Source organism: Salarias fasciatus, chromosome 19, assembly GCF_902148845.1.
Source record: "Salarias fasciatus chromosome 19, fSalaFa1.1, whole genome shotgun sequence".
Lineage (NCBI taxonomy): Eukaryota > Metazoa > Chordata > Actinopteri > Blenniiformes > Blenniidae > Salarias > Salarias fasciatus.
In genome coordinates this window covers 22,124,387-22,139,878 of record NC_043763.1, presented here as the reverse complement: position 1 = coordinate 22,139,878, position 15,492 = coordinate 22,124,387, and the positions used below count along the sequence as shown (strand labels likewise).

General features: G+C 43.6%; 1 protein-coding gene and 2 gene segments (V, D, J or C); all 3 read right to left on the bottom strand.

Annotated features, from left to right (window-relative positions):
* The window catches only part of LOC115407184 (M1-specific T cell receptor beta chain-like), a 93,986-nt gene extending 84,288 nt beyond the window's left edge, over positions 1 to 9,698 (bottom strand). Inside the window, exons 1-3 of the mRNA XM_030117533.1 lie at positions 9,648 to 9,698; positions 9,363 to 9,546; positions 8,957 to 9,256 (exon numbers count right to left, since the gene is read on the bottom strand). Of these exons, the coding sequence (XP_029973393.1) occupies positions 8,957 to 9,256; positions 9,363 to 9,546; positions 9,648 to 9,698 (535 nt within the window). The remainder of the gene's footprint in view (positions 1 to 8,956; positions 9,257 to 9,362; positions 9,547 to 9,647) is intronic.
* On the bottom strand, positions 73 to 749 carry LOC115406820 (T-cell receptor beta chain V region C5-like). The segment is given in 2 exon segments: positions 73 to 513; positions 618 to 749. Coding segments are annotated over 2 exon segments (351 nt in total).
* Positions 5,136 to 5,840, bottom strand: LOC115406811 (Ig kappa chain V-V region MOPC 149-like). The segment is given in 2 exon segments: positions 5,136 to 5,587; positions 5,761 to 5,840. Coding segments are annotated over 2 exon segments (393 nt in total).
* Positions 9,699 to 15,492: the final 5,794 nt, after the last annotated feature.

The following is a 15,492-nucleotide window of genomic DNA, read 5'->3' as shown; positions in this document are numbered from 1 at the left end:
TTTGATCCGTTGCTCTCTGGGAGGCCATTGGCAATCATTAAGAAATCAAGAGGGAACCTCCCCTCAAACATCATCGGTGAAATATTTAGCAACGTGCAGTTACTCATCTTGCACAATTGTGTGTGAGTGTATTGGGAGCTGACGCAGCCTTTCATCAGGCTGCTGAAGCCAAAGTGTGTTTTTAGTCAGGGTTTCTCATCAGACCACATCACTGTGTACTGGCAGCGCAGAAGTACACAGCCGAGTCTGTTATGTTCACATTGCGAATGATCAGAGCCCCATTTTTCACGTCTTCTCTCCTAATCTCAAAGCCAGTCTTGAACTGCTCCTCATAGTTCGGATCGCTGCCCTGGTAGCCGTATCCGATTAGATTCAAGCCAACTGTCTGGGTTTGCTGGTACCAGAGCATCACAGGCAAATCACTGTCATCGTGTTTGCATTTAAACTCCACTGTTTCTGTTTTGGGAACTATTTTGGGATGAGAGGGATCAAATTTCACACTCTTGGCTTCATCTGTGGGTAACAAAAAAAAAAAAAAAGCATTAATACAAGACCAATAACCACAATGCTGTTTATAGCAATGCACAAAGTGAAGATGTTTTGAAAGGTGATCTTACATGAGGGGAGCAGGACGACGAGGAGTCCGAACAGAGCTGGAGACATCCTGCAGGCGTGTGCTGCTGCCAGAGCCTGAAAACAAGAGCAATAGTCTTATTGACAGGAAATTGTGGAGGCTTTTTAGTGAAGGAGTGTCATCAGACCACATCACTGTGTTACTGGCAGCACAGAAATAAAGAGCCGAATGTGACGGCTCTGTTTTCTGTACGATCAGAGCTCCTTCCACCACGCTCTTCCTGGTCAGCTTGAATTCTTTTTCAAACTGTCCCTCGTAGTTTTGGGAGTTTTCATAGCCGTAGCCAATGAGAGTCATGGCCGTGCTGTCTCTTTTCTGCTGATACCACAACATCATCAGAAGGCTGCTATCGTCATGCTTGCAGTTAATGTGGACTTCACTGCTCTCTTTCTCCACCAGTGGAGATGACTGTTTGATTGTAGCTGCGCTCACCTGACCTGCAGAGAAGAAGTAAGAGAATTCAAGTCAACATTTATAATGAATCTTAACGACTCAAGGAGGTCAGGATCAAATTTAGCATCTTACTTGTGAACCAGATGGAGAGGAAGAGGATGGTTTGAACAGGTGAAGACATGATTGACGACTGGTGAGGAGAAAGTGTTGCATGTCAGAAAGAAGGAGGGTGTTGTGATGTGACGACTGATCCATCCTCACTCCCTCATGACGGAGGCTGGATGCCATGTGCTGTGCCTCCACCTGTTGGTCACATCTGTTCATGATCACAGAAACCAGTGATTCACAGCATTTTTCTTGAGGAACCCCAAATGTTGACGATTGGAACCTCAACACCCCACCACCACCACCACACCCTGATCAATTGTTCAACCAGAGTTGATGGAACCTCAGAGCACTATTATAAAATCCATTTTCTTTGTTATATTCTGTCATGATCACTTCCTTTATTCTGAGGATGAACTCGGGGTCATGGAGTGTTTGGTGGTCTGATGCTGCTAAAAACTTGCAGTTTCAAATTTTCTTTCACCAGCTCTAGTTTTGTCTCTTGCTTCAGTGAAGTCATATTGTCTGTAACTGTTGGTCACATCTTTGTTTCTTTTAATCGTTCCCTTTAGCCTGACTTCCCTCCATTTTTTCCACTTTTCTGTGTATTCGAGACGCTTTTTTATTAAAGTCCACATGAGCTTCATTGTCATTTTTGCTGTGAGCTTCTGCTGTGGGGGCCAGGCCCCCTGGTTGGGAATCACTGACATACCGTAAATCCTCTTATAGCAGCCGGGGCTTTTATTTGTCCTAACTGGATCAGGCACCAGGCTTTTAATGGAAGGAGGCATGTATAAGAGAGAGGCTTATATTTAAAATTTTTCAAAAAGAGCAGAAAGATCTTTTGACAGTAATGCAATTTAGAGCTGGGGTGTATATCGAATTAATTCGAATAATTCGATTTTATTTTTTCAATCGATGTGAAAAAATTTGAAGTTCAACATCGAGTTTAATGTTGTCTGTCCCTCCACCATTTTTACCGGACGTGTGTAATACACACAGTCGCCATAACAGGAGGACTGGCGCTGTAGCACAGACTACTGTAAGTACAGCGCCGTAGCGCTTCACAGAAATAAGACAAGACAGAAAAAAAAGAACAGGCTGATATTGGGAGGCGGCTTTTCTGAGTTTCCTTCAAAGATGCATCCGGTCACAGGGCCGGCCCTGGCTTCTCAGGCGCCCGAGGCGAGCCCAAGACGAGTGCCTCGTCGGAGCAGGTTGCCGAGCAACCCCGAGAGTTGTTGAGCAGGGGGCTGCTTCATAAGCAGCTCATGAAGGGAATTGTATTTCATGATTTTTTTTCCCCCTTCATCATGCCGCCCCCGTGAGTCTGCCTCCCAGTTGACTTGTGGAAAAAACCGCCACTGCCTGGTCATTAAAGATGTTAAAGGAGTTTTACAACCTTAAAAATACTTATTTTCCACCATAACTATGTTCCACATTTTGAATGATGTGTACAGTGTGCCCTGACATATTCATTACAAGTACCTCTAACAGCGCTAAATTCTCACTTGAAAGTTGCAGTGCAGGTAAAGTAAAGTAAAGAAAAGTAAGAAAAGACTGGCTTCTAGCACTGCCACAGCTCCACACAGACTCCACCAGGTAGAGGACACTTACATCTTACTTGAGCGCTTCTAAACGAGTGAAGACGGAGTTCCCCTCTTCCGTGCACACGAGCCACAGGGACGAGTTTTTCACTAAGCTGCATTATGCCGAAGGCCTGCAGGGGGCGCTGTTTCGCATAAAATGTGCAAACTCCATAATAGGGCACCTTTAAAGGAGACAGGCTTTTCATGGAATACAGGTCATTATTAGAGGATTTTCAGTGATAAAATGATCAAGCAGTAATACCAAACAGAAGATATCAATATGTAGAACTGTTGTTTGCGAACACTTCTTTACACAAGTGTCACTACTGAAAGTAAAGTAGAAAGTGAAAATAGTCTACTGAAGTAAATGTATTCAAATACTCAACAACCAAAGTAATCAAATTCTCAGGATTCATGATGCTCAATCTCTTTTTTTTTTAGTCTGTTTTTTTTAAATCGTGACACATCCAATAAAGGGTCATGTTTAAAATAATATCAAAATTTTGGAACAGAATCCAAATTATTTCTGAAATATTGAAACAGGTTGCACTTTCTCTAAAGCACCATGAGGCTGATTTACAATACTTTTCAATATATATGTGAAAGAAGGTGTCCAAACTCCTGGTTGTGTGCACACATGAAGTTGATCGACTCAAAATTGATCCAGGTGTTGATTGTGAGTTATTTTCTGAGTTGATGAAGGAAAAACGTGAATGGTTGTAAACCTACCTTGATCCTGTGCTGTCTGGGTTTGGAGTTTCCTGTCGATGTGCGGTTATCTTCCAGCTGCTTCACATGTTTTTGTACAGTAGAGTCAGTGTTTCTGATCACTGTGTATTGTTGCTGCACCAAAGTATTCACCAGTGTCTTCTGGGTGTTTGAGGCTGAGCAGGTGAAGATGAGCCTCTTTCTGTCCGTCTCCGCTCACATTGAAGCGTCCTTTAAACGGCTCCTCCACGGTTATTGTCTTGTAGTATATGTAGGCTATCAGCTTCAGTGACGTGTCCCCCCGCGGGCGCTGATACCACAGAATTGTGTAGTAGCTTGAGATTTGATGAGAGAAATTGAGGCGGACTTCACTGCCTAGTTTCCAGAGTAATTCTCTTGGCTTCTGTGACACTTGGTTTTCTTTGTTGAGGTAAACTCCTGTACAGAGATGATGGAAAATAAGACACTTTGAGCAATGAATGGAGAGAAATTGATGGATTTGGGTGAAATTGCTGGGAAACAAGAATTTCAGAAATTCAAAATTCCCATCGCCGTCATCATACTGTTAGAAATAGCAAGAACTGGGTGAATGAGGAACTTCTTCAACTTTATTCACTGTCAAAGCTCCTGTATTAAACACTAAGTGCACTTCAAAGAATATCACACAGGTGGACCAGAAAACACTCAATCCTCTCCTTTTCAATATTCGTCTATTTTGAAGAAACAAGAATTAAATTAGTTTGTGGTACAAAACAAAGACTGAATTAATACCTTTAATCCAGAGTGCAGAGAGTACAGTGATGAGGAGATGGGATGGCTTCATGTTGAAATGTGATTAACAGACTCTCCACGCATTGTGAAGTCAGAAAAAAGGAGGAAACAGTGGAGAGGAGTCAACGTGAGGCTGTTTTCAGACCAGCCCCCTCTGAGGTCGACCTCTGAGTTTAGGTTCAACTGGGCAGAAGGTCGTGTTGCAGTAAAGACCACCTAACCTGAGAATACGTGAAGACCAAGATGGGAAGATCCTGAAACCAAGAAAAGACCACGACTTTGATGGGCCGACATCAAGTCTAGACTGAGACCAGAACATTCCGAGACCAAGGACTGCTGCTCAACACGTCCAGAATGAAAGAGATGATGAGGACTTTGTCAGGCGGAAGTCACAGCGTCTGTCAGTCCGGATTGATGGTGAATGTGTCGAGGTGGTCACTACCTGTTAATATCTGGGTGATTATGAGGTTTTTTGTTGTTTTTTTTTTGCCAAAATCATGGAACTTGTGCCATTTTCCAGGCCTCTGTATCTGCAGAGCTCCAGAGCTCATCAGCAATTCACCTCTGGGTTTTGGATGGAGTCAGCGCTGCTCCACACACGGGAGACCCCACCCCACCACCGCTGGATTGTCACTCACAGAAACATTCAGAAATGTAATTTTGAGCTTAGTTTTCTCAGGATATTTCCCCAGCATCAGAAAAATGCCACAAGAACATGTGAGTAACATAATAAACATGATTTTCATTGGAGTGGATCTTTAATGTCAGTACTTTACATTTGAGCGAGTGAGAAATGATCAGTTCTGATGTCAGTTTTCTTGCTCAATCAGATCTTCTTCTTCCAATCTGTTTCATATGGTGTGAATTTTAAGATAGCATGGTTATATTTTATTCTTCAAATCCTGAAATTTCATGCCAACATCTGCAGTCTTGCTCAGGCTTTTGTTTCCTCCCTGAAGCTCCACCCTTTTATCTGATGTGGCTCTGCAGGGGGAGACCAGGGACTGAGGGGAGAGCCAGGTGCACCCTCCTGACATGATTCATGCTGGTTTTTGTATTGAGGAGCAGGGAAAAGTTGCACTGTGCCGAGAAGCAGCACAGAAGTACACAGCAGTGCTGCTGAGCTGGAGCTTCTCGGCTGTGAACGTGCACGTTTGACCCTTCATCGCACCGCCGCTCAGCTTCGCCGTCACTCCGTCCTCCATTAGCCCGTTATTCACGTTCATGTATCCGAGGAGCTCCATGTGGCTGCTGCCGCTGGGCTGCTTGTACCAGAAGATCCAGGTGTAGTCCTGAAGTTCATGCCGACACGTGATTGTGGCCGTTTGTCCAGTTTGGGAGTAAATGTGACGAGGATTCTGGTGAACTTGATCACTTTGAGAAGACACTGAGAACACAGAGCAACTTCTGCACTGAATATGTTGACTTTCCTTCAAATTCTGATTGTTAACATTTCTGAAGTTTCTCCAAATCCTAAAGTTTAATTTCCCAAATGGAAAAATATTTTTTCTTTTCAAACTCACAGTGAATCCATATTTTCATAATGAAATGTTTTATTACCTGAAACCAGGAAAACATTGAAGGTTACACAGAAGAAGATGATCATGATGTTGTGTTTCCACTTGATTCATAGATCAAACTCTCCCTTTAAGAACACACACACCCTGTGAGTTCACTGGTTTCCTCCTCTTCTAAACCCAACAACCAATCAGTGATCACGACACGACGCTGAATCTGTACACACACACTGAAACAGACTCACTTTTTATTTTACACCTAACAATCATATTTTAATTGGAGCTGGGACATTTTCAGACTTTATACTGGTAATTGTTTTAAAATACTGTGAAGCATTCTCATGTTTACCATGTTTTCACAGATTTTTTGAGACTCAAGTCAATTTATTTCAGTCATCTTTGCAAATAACACTCCCGCCTTTCTCAACACAATGGACAAGTAAGAAATATTGAGACCAAGGACAAACCTTTTAATTTGTATGAATCCTGCACTTTCATTCAAATTGACTTTAATAGCAAAAAACAGCAAAAAGATAACCCTGGAATTAACATGAAGGATTAAACTCATTTTCCTTTTTTTCTTCCTTCTTTGCACACAATAAGATTATACTAGAGAATTAAAGGTAATAAAACTCGACTCAACACACTAAGAAATCATCCTACAACAACACTGCAACACTGGGGGAAAAAAACAGGCAAAGTTGCTCAGATGGCAAAACAGTTTTTCAGATAGAACAGTTTCTGTATGTATTTTTAATGACATACACACATACGTAATCTAATTTTGAAACATCTCTGTTAGTCTTGAAGTTTTCAGATCCCAGTGCCAGGACGAAGTCTGATCAATAAGGAAAAATCCAGTCAAAGTTTTTTTTAACTGTAAAAGATGAAGATTGAAGCTCTGAGCAGCTAAAAACTACAAACTGACTAAAGTCTTCCACCCAGTGGATAACAGTGGAATTGCAGTAAACCTTCATACTGCTCCTTTAAACAAGATTGAGATTGAGAGAAAAATAGTTACAAATATCCACTGAATGAGAGGAGTGTCTTTGTTTCTGGATGTGTGCAGATAAAAAGCAGCATGTGAACATTTTTGTTACTATCTGATCCTGGTGAGAGCAGACTTGGTTCAGCTGGTTAGTTCCAGGTGTGAGTGGATGTTTGATGTTTGATGAGGAGGTTTTAGTACTGAGGAGCAGTGATGTGGAGCACTGTGGTAACTGGCTGCACAGAAGTACACTGCACTGCTGTTGACTTGGAGCTTCTCCATGGTTAACGTGCTGTTCTTGTTCTTGTTTGCGTCTCCGTGCATCTTCACGTCCAGTCCCGGCTCCGGTTGGCCGTCTGTGAAAGCAATATATCCGAGGAGCTGCAGCTCTCCCTGAGACTGCTTGTACCACAGGATTGTGTAGTAGTTGTCAATGCTGTGTGAGCAGTAGATTTCAGCTTTTTCTCCTGGTTTGCTGTGAATGTTTGGTGGCGTCTGGCTCACACGTTCAGTGGAAGAAGAACCTGCAACACAGAACAATGAAACATTTTACACTATAATTCCAGCTTTGTGTGCTGTCTTAAACTTTTGGAACGCCGTTACCTGAAACCAGAAGACTGATAAAGTGACTGATGAGAAATATGATGGATCATGTTGACGATGTTGTCAGTAAAAACCTTCAACTCCATCTTGAAGGAAAACAAACTGCCACCCTGATGCTGTACGGTGGGAGGAGTTTAGGAGTCCTGAACCCCTTTGAAGGGGTGTGACAGATCTCAGTTCAGCCTGAAGCTTCCACATTGAATTGAATTTTCATGTTTTCTTACCGTTTTGGTCTAAAACAAAGAGGAAATAATGCAATTTTTTTCTGTTTTGTTTTTGTTTTTGTTACGGTCTGTACAGAGGCTCAGACGCAGACAGCAAGTCGGAGGCGGGTCTGAAGGATGCAAGAACAGTTTATTCCGGGGGGTCAGGAACCAGCGAGTCCAGGCGGCTGATCTGAAGGGGCTCAGTCCGAATTGTCGGTGGCGAGCTTCAGTAGTGGTGTCCTGGCTCTGCGTCCTGAGACAGTTCGGGGCAGGTGGGCGGCTGGAGAGGCAGAGAGCTGCTGGGCACTGTGGCAGGCTGATCGGGGCTCAAACTGCAAATAAGAATAACTATGTTATCTTGGGTAGCTACTCAGCTGAAAGTGCTCACACACGTCACACATGGGCATAGATGTTACGATCCAGCGCTGACTCTCAACCTGGGTGTTGCTTAAATAGTGCCAGTGTCCCAAGCAGCTGAAAGTCATCCTGCTGACGAGCTGAACCCATGCTGCAGCAAGCCTCCTCTCCAGCTCCACCCACCTGAAAAACAAAAACCAGAACCGCACAGCACCACTAGGAGGCTGCTGCTGTGCGGGTCCTGACAGTTTTAGAGATCTTTGTGCTGTCAGTAAGTTTCCTGGATATTTCACTGTTTTTTGCACCAAACATGATCATTAAAAGTTATGTTATGTTGGGATTGTCGTCATTTTCTGGAGTAGATGTGAAAAAATGTACAAAAACGTAAACTTTCACAAAACTTTCCCTCTGCACTACAACCACGAAACGCTTTAAAGTTTAACTTCAAAGATAGTTGTGTCTCTATTTTACCAGTCCGGCCCACTCAGCCAGACATTGCGCTGAATGAGGCCTCTGAACTGAACTGTGTTCGACACTCCTGGTGTAGAAGATGGAGGGATGATGAATGTTTTGACTTCTGTTATAAGATGGTGAATGAGCGTTCATGGAGCACTCGTGTTGCACTGTGCTCTGCTGGCAGCGCAGTCGTCCACCGTGTTGTCCTTGGACTGGTTCGGTTTCAGAAGATGAAGAGAGGACGAACTGTGTCCGTCTCCGCTCGCTGCATAAAGCTCTTGATCCATTTCAGAATCAACACTTGTGTGTGTATCTCCTGTTACGTCAACATAAACTATATCCATCCTCCTTGGAGACTGTTTGTACCATTGAATCAAGATGAACTGAGGGTCTGAATGTTTGCAGTTCATCTGGAGTTCTTCTCCCAGTGGTGAAGATCATTTACATTTTCAGACAATTTTTATTTCATGTAAAATCCTGAAAACGACTCTTTGTGTCCCAGTCCTGTATCATTTCATTCCAAATTGAATGAATCACATGCTGGACCCCCCCTGCTCTCCCTGCTCTTCAACACGAGCTCCTTGAGGTTTCTGCACATGGTCTGTGTGTGTGTGTTTCACTGTGTTGACTCACAGCACAGAAATACAGGCCGCCGTCTTCAGGTTGAAGCTGTTTGACTGTGAACGTCCCGCTTTGAGCTTCAGTCTTGGTGGCTGAGAACTTGTCTCTGCTGAACTCTCCAAAGTCGTGGTCTTTCCTGGCCGTGGACGTGAACACTATCAGCTCCATGGTTTCTCCAGGCAGCTGTCTGTACCAGTACATCTGGAGGAAGGATGCATCCTTGGTGTGCTCGCAGTCGATTGTTGCATCGTCACCCTTGTTTCTCCACAGTGTGGACTTTTGAGTAACATCACTGCCGTGACTGGGATCTGTGCATATAAACCAGGAGAAGATCCTAAACATATGTTTCAGCAGCAAAAACATGAGAGAAACTTGTGAAAACTGATTATTTGAGCCCAAATGGTGTCGCATTACCTGATATCCACAGAATAAAGATGGAGAATGAGAGGAAGGCTTGTTTTAAGATGATGACCTGCATATTTTGTAGGACTGAAGCCGCCTGAGTCTCTGGGATATGAAGAGCTGCAGGTGGGAGTGTCTCTGCTTCAAGCTGCTGTGAGCCTTCAGGATCTGTGCTTTGTTGGTGCTTTGGCTCCCCCTGTCAGTCACAGAACACGGGATTAGGTTGAAATCAGTCTGAAAACAGTTGGATCTTTTCATGGCTGAGGATTGTAGTATTTGCAACAGCTTCAGATCTACGGTCTCCTTCAGAACTCCTGCCTTTGGCACCGTTAGCAAGCCAGCATCCATTATTGAGTCGCCTGCAGTCAGCAAGAAATGAGCATTTATTACCATTTCCCATATCAGCATAGGGTTTTGGTGGTGTTTGGTGTTTGGAGCAGCTGTTCTGGCTGTTGGAGGCTCTGCTTTGTTTCATCATTGTGCTGGTGGTCGTTTCATCCCCAGTGGGTGTGTACGTGTGTGTGTGCCTGTATATTCACAGGGTTGGGGTGGGTGAGGTGACACTGGGGGTTGGATTGATCGATGGGTGGGCTGCTGGTTGGCCGGGGTTGGGGAGCTGGCTGTCCCTCGGCAGGGCGTCCGGTCCTCCAATCTTCCTGATCCGGGGTGGGGCTGGGCTGGTGTGTGGAGGCTGGGCTCTGCTCTGCTCCGCCTTAGGGGCCGGGTGGTCGGGCTTGGCTCCTGGGGGCACGGTGGACTCTTCCTCTGGATTTGGGTGGGGCCCTGGCCCCCTCTGCAACACACACACACACACACACACACACACACACACACACACACACACACACACACACACACACACACACACACTCTTGTATTCTTACATCAGAAATGTCACTACTATATCAAATCTGCTGCTGACCAGAATGTCAGCGTTATAAACCTCTGTATCTCTCTTGGTTGATGTGACTGCAGTTCAGAACTGTCTGGAGCACAGCTGTCGCATATTTACTGGTTAGAAGATGGTTTGATGCTGTGTGATCACTGAGGTTTTGATATGTCAGCAACTGCCATTTAAACTTCCCCTCATAGACATATGAAGTTATTTTGATTGACTCTGTAGAATCAACCTTCTGTTGTTTCATGAAGAAGTGAAGATCACGACTCAGTTCTGTATGTTTGAAATTCTTTTAGAGAAAAGAAATGAAAAACAAAATTTCGCTTGTTGTGTAAAGACACCGTCACTATTTGAGAAGACTGAATACAGAGAAGCTCAGATTGGGTCGTATTGACAGAAACTATGTTGATCTCTGTAAATATTGGCGTGTGAAACATTGATTGTATTGCAGGTTGATCCAGCAGGTGGCGCCGCGGTGATGATCCTGCTGCAGTCTGTGGAGTCTGGAGTAAACTGCAGCTTCAGAGGAGTCTCAGAAAGAGAGGTGAGTCTGAGAAACAAACAAGTGTTACTCTCAGTAGGTGAATCACTGAATAAGTCGACAACTATGTGAGTACCGTGTACTCGGTTACGAACTGAGTAACTTTGTAAGCAGTAACATATCTATGTTAAAAAAAGAAGAAATAAGAAGACATAAGCATGTCTTATTTGAGAAAGTTTAATCTTGGCCCCCGCCTTCTCTCAAAGACAGGGATCGTTAATTGAAGTTGGGCTGTCAGTCATTCCATCAATGAAGCTTGTCTGTTTTTTTTGTGTCCATTGTACGATTGTAGGTGACTCAGGTCTCAACCAGCAGATTTTTACCATTTTTCTTGCAGTCTTTAACAGTAGATGCAGTGGAAATCCCAGATCATGTGTGACTGGTCCCCCACCAGTCCACAGTTTCTTATACTAATGTAATCCAATCTATGGAAATATTCTGTGATAACTATTGTACTCATAAATCCTGTGTATGAGTGTATTGGGAGCTGACGCAGCCTTTCATCAGGCTGCTGAAACCAAAGTGTGTTTTTAGTCAGGGTTTCTCATCAGACCACATCACTGTGTACTGGCAGCGCAGAAATACACAGCCGAGTCTGTTATTTTCACATTGCGAATGATCAGAGCCCCATTATTCACGTCCTCTCGTAATCTCAAAGCCAGTCTTGAACTGCTCCTCATAGTTCGGATCGCTGCCCGGGTAGCCGTATCCGATTAGATTCAAGCCAACTGTCTGGGTTTGCTGGTACCAGAGCATCACAAGCATAGCACTGTCATTGTGTTTGCATTTAAACTCCACTGTTTCTGTTTTATGGACTATTTTGGGATGAGAGGGATCAAATTTCACACTCTTGGCTTCATCTGTGAGTAACAAAAAACAAACAAAAAAAATGTTAATACAAGACCAATAATCATAATGCTCATAATAATCATAAAATGAAGATGTTTTGAAAGGTGATCTTACATGATGGGAGCAGGACGAGGAGGAGTCCGAACAGAGCTGGAGACATCCTGCAGACGTGTGCTGCTGCCAGAGCCTGAAAACAAGAGCAAAAGTCTCATTGACAGGAAATCGTGGAGGCTTTTTAGTGAAGGAGTGTCATCAGACCACATCACTGTTACTGGCAGCACAGAAATAAAGAGCCGAATGTGACGGCTCTGCTTTCTGTACGATCAGAGCTCCTTCCACCACGCTCTTCCTGGTCAGCTTGAATTCTTTTTCAAACTGTCCCTCGTAGTTTTGGGAGTTTTCATAGCCGTAGCCAATGAGAGTCATGGCCGTGCTGTCTCTTTTCTGCTGATACCACAACATCATCAGAAGGCTGCTATCGTCATGCTTGCAGTTCATGTGGACTTCACTGCTCTCTTTCTCCACCAGTGGAGATGACTGTTTGATTGTAACTGCACTCACCTGACCTGCAGAGAAGAAATCAGAGAATTCAAGTCAACATTTATTTGGAATCTTAACGACTCAAGAAGGTCAGGATCAAATTTAGCATCTTATTGTGAACCAGATGGAGAGGAAGAGGATGGTTTGAAAAGGTGAAGACATGATTGACGACTGGTGAGGAGAAAGTGCTGCATGTCAGAAAGAAGGAGGGTGTTGTGACGTGATGACTGATCCATCCTGACTCCCTCATGACGGAAGCTGGATGCCATGTGCTGTGCCTCCACCTGTTGGTCACATCTGTTCATGCAGCTCACTTTCTGCAAATATCACAGAAACCAGCGATTCACAGCATTTTTCTTGTGGGACCCCAAATGTTGACTGTTGGAAACTCAACACCCCACCACCACCACACCCTGGTCAATTTTTCAACCAGAGTTGATTGAACCTCAGAGCACTATTATAAAATCCATTTTCTTTGTTATATTCTGTCATGATCACTTCCTTTATTCTGAGGATAAACTCTCTGGGTTGACGCTCCATCTTGGAGTGTTTGGTGGTCTGATGCTGCTAAAAACTTGCAGTTTCAAATTTTCTTTCACCAGCTCTAGTTTTGTCTCTTGCTTCAGTGAAGTCATATTGTCTGTAACTGTTGGTCACATCTTTGTTTCTTTTAATCGTTCCCTTTAGCCTGACTTCCCTCCATTTTTTCCACTTTTCTGTGTATTCGAGACGCTTTTTTATTAAAGTCCACATGAGCTTCATTGTCACTTTTGCTGTGAGCTTCTGCTGTGGGGGCCAGGCCCCCTGGTTGGGAATCACTGACATACCGTAAATCCTCTTATAGCAGCCGGGGCTTTTATTTGTCTCAACTGGATCAGGCACCAGGCTTTTGATGGAAGGAGGCATGTATAAGAGAGAGGCTTATATTTTAAATTTTTCAAAAAGAGCAGAAAGATCTTTTGACAGTAATGCAATTTAGAGCTGGGGTGTATATCGAATTAATTTGAATAATTCGATTTTATTTTTTCAATCGAAGTGAAAAAAATTAAAGTTCTACATCGAGTTTAATGTTGTCTGTCCCTCCACCATTTTTACCGGACGTGTGTAATACACACAGTCGCCATAACAGGAGGACTGGCGCTGTAGCACAGACTACTGTAAGTACAGCGCCGTAGCGCTTCACAGAAATAAGACAAGACAGAAAAAAAAGAACAGGCTGATATTGGGAGGCGGCTTTTCTGAGTTTCCTTCAAAGATGCATCCGGTCACAGGGCCGGCCCTGGCTTCTCAGGCGCCCTAGGCGAGCCCAAGACGAGTGCCTCGTCGGAGCAGGTTGCCGAGCGACCCCGAGAGTTGTTGAGCAGGGGGCTGCTTCATAAGCAGCTCATGAAGGGAATTGTATTTCATGATTTTTTTTTCCTCTTCATCATGCCGCCCCCGTGAGTTTGCCTCCCAGTTGACTTGTGCAAAAAACCGCCACTGCCTGGTCATTAAAGGTGTTAAAGGAGTTTTACAACCTTAAAAATACTTATTTTCCACCATAACTATGTTACACATTTTGAATGATGTGTACAGTGTGCCCTGACATATTCATTACAAGTACCTCTAACAGCGCTAAATTCTCACTTGAAAGTTGCAGTGCCGGTCCGGCACCAGCTTTTTTTTGGGGAGAATTTGAAAGGAATGACATAATGCGCGCTCCGGCTGGTTCGGTTTCATTTTGTCCGCCATTACTCCGCCAGATGCTTAGTGAGCAACAACTGAGCAGGAGCTTCCAGAAAGTAAGAAAAGACTGGCTTCTAGCACTGCCACAGCTCCAGCACAGACTCCACCAGGTAAAAGAAACGTAAATCTTACTTGAGCGCTACTAAACGAGTGAAGACGGAGTCCCCCTCTTCCATGCACACGAGCCACAGGTACGAGTTTTTCACTAAGCTGTATTATGCCCAAGGCCTGCAGGGGGCGCTGTTTCACATAAAATGTGCAAACTCCTTAATAGGGCACCTTTAAAGGATTTTCAGTGATAAAATGATCAAGCAGTGATACCAAACAGAAGATATCAATATGTAGAACTGTTGTTTGCGAACACTTCTTTACACAAGTGTCACTACTGAAAGTAAAGTAGAAAGTGAAAATGGTCTACTGAAGTAAATGTATTCAAATACTCAACAACCAAAGTAATCAAATTCTCAGGATTCATGATGCTCAATCTCTTTTTAAGCTTTAGTCTGTTTTTTTTAATCGTGACACACCCAGTGAAGGGTCATGTTTAAAATAATATCAAAATTTTGGAACAGAATCCAAATTATTTCTGAAATATTGAAACAGGTTGCACTTTCTCTAAAGCACCATGAGGCTGATTTACAATACTTTTCAATATATATGTGAAAGAAGGTGTCCAAACTCGTGGTTGTGTGCACACATGAAATTAATTGACTCAAAATTGATCCAGGTGTTGATTGTGAGTTATTTTCTGAGTTGATGGAGGAAAAACGCTAACAGTTGTGAACCAGCTTTGATCCTGTGCTGTCTGGGTTTGGAGTTTCCTGTCGATGTGCGGTTATCTTCCAGCTGCTTCACACGTTTTTGTACAGTAGAGTCAGTGTTTCTGATCACTGTGTATTGTTGCTGCACCAAAGTATTCACCAGTGTCTTCTGGGTGTTTGAGGCTGAGCAGGTGAAGATGAGCCTCTTTCTCTCCGTCTCCGCTCACGTTGAAGCGCCCTTTAAACGGCTCCTCCACAGTTATTGTCTTGTAGAAAATGTAGGCTATCAGCTTCAGTGATGTTTCCCCCCGCGGGCGCTGATACCACAGAATTGTGTAGTAGTTTGGGATTTGATGAGAAAAATTGAGGCGGACTTCACTGCCTGATTTCCAGAGTAATTCTCTTGGCTCCTGCGACACTTGGTTTTCTTTGTTGAGGTAAACTCCTGTAAAGAGATGACGGAAAATAAGACACTTTGAGCAATGAATGGAGTGAAATTGATGGATTTGGGTGAAAATGCTGGGAAACAAGAATTTCAGAAATTCAAAAGGTCCCATAGCCGTCATCATACTGTTAGAAATAGCAAGAACTGGGTGAATGAGGAACTTGTTAAACTTTATTCACTGTCAAAGCTCCTGTATTAAACACTAAGTGCACTTCAAAGAATATCACACAGGTGGACCAGAAAACACTCAATCCTCTCCTTTTCAATATTCGTCTATTTTGAAGAAACAAGAAATGAAATTACAGTTTGTGGTACAAAACAAAGACTGAATTAATACCTTTAATCCAGAGCGCAGAGAGTACAGTGATGAGGAGATGGGATGG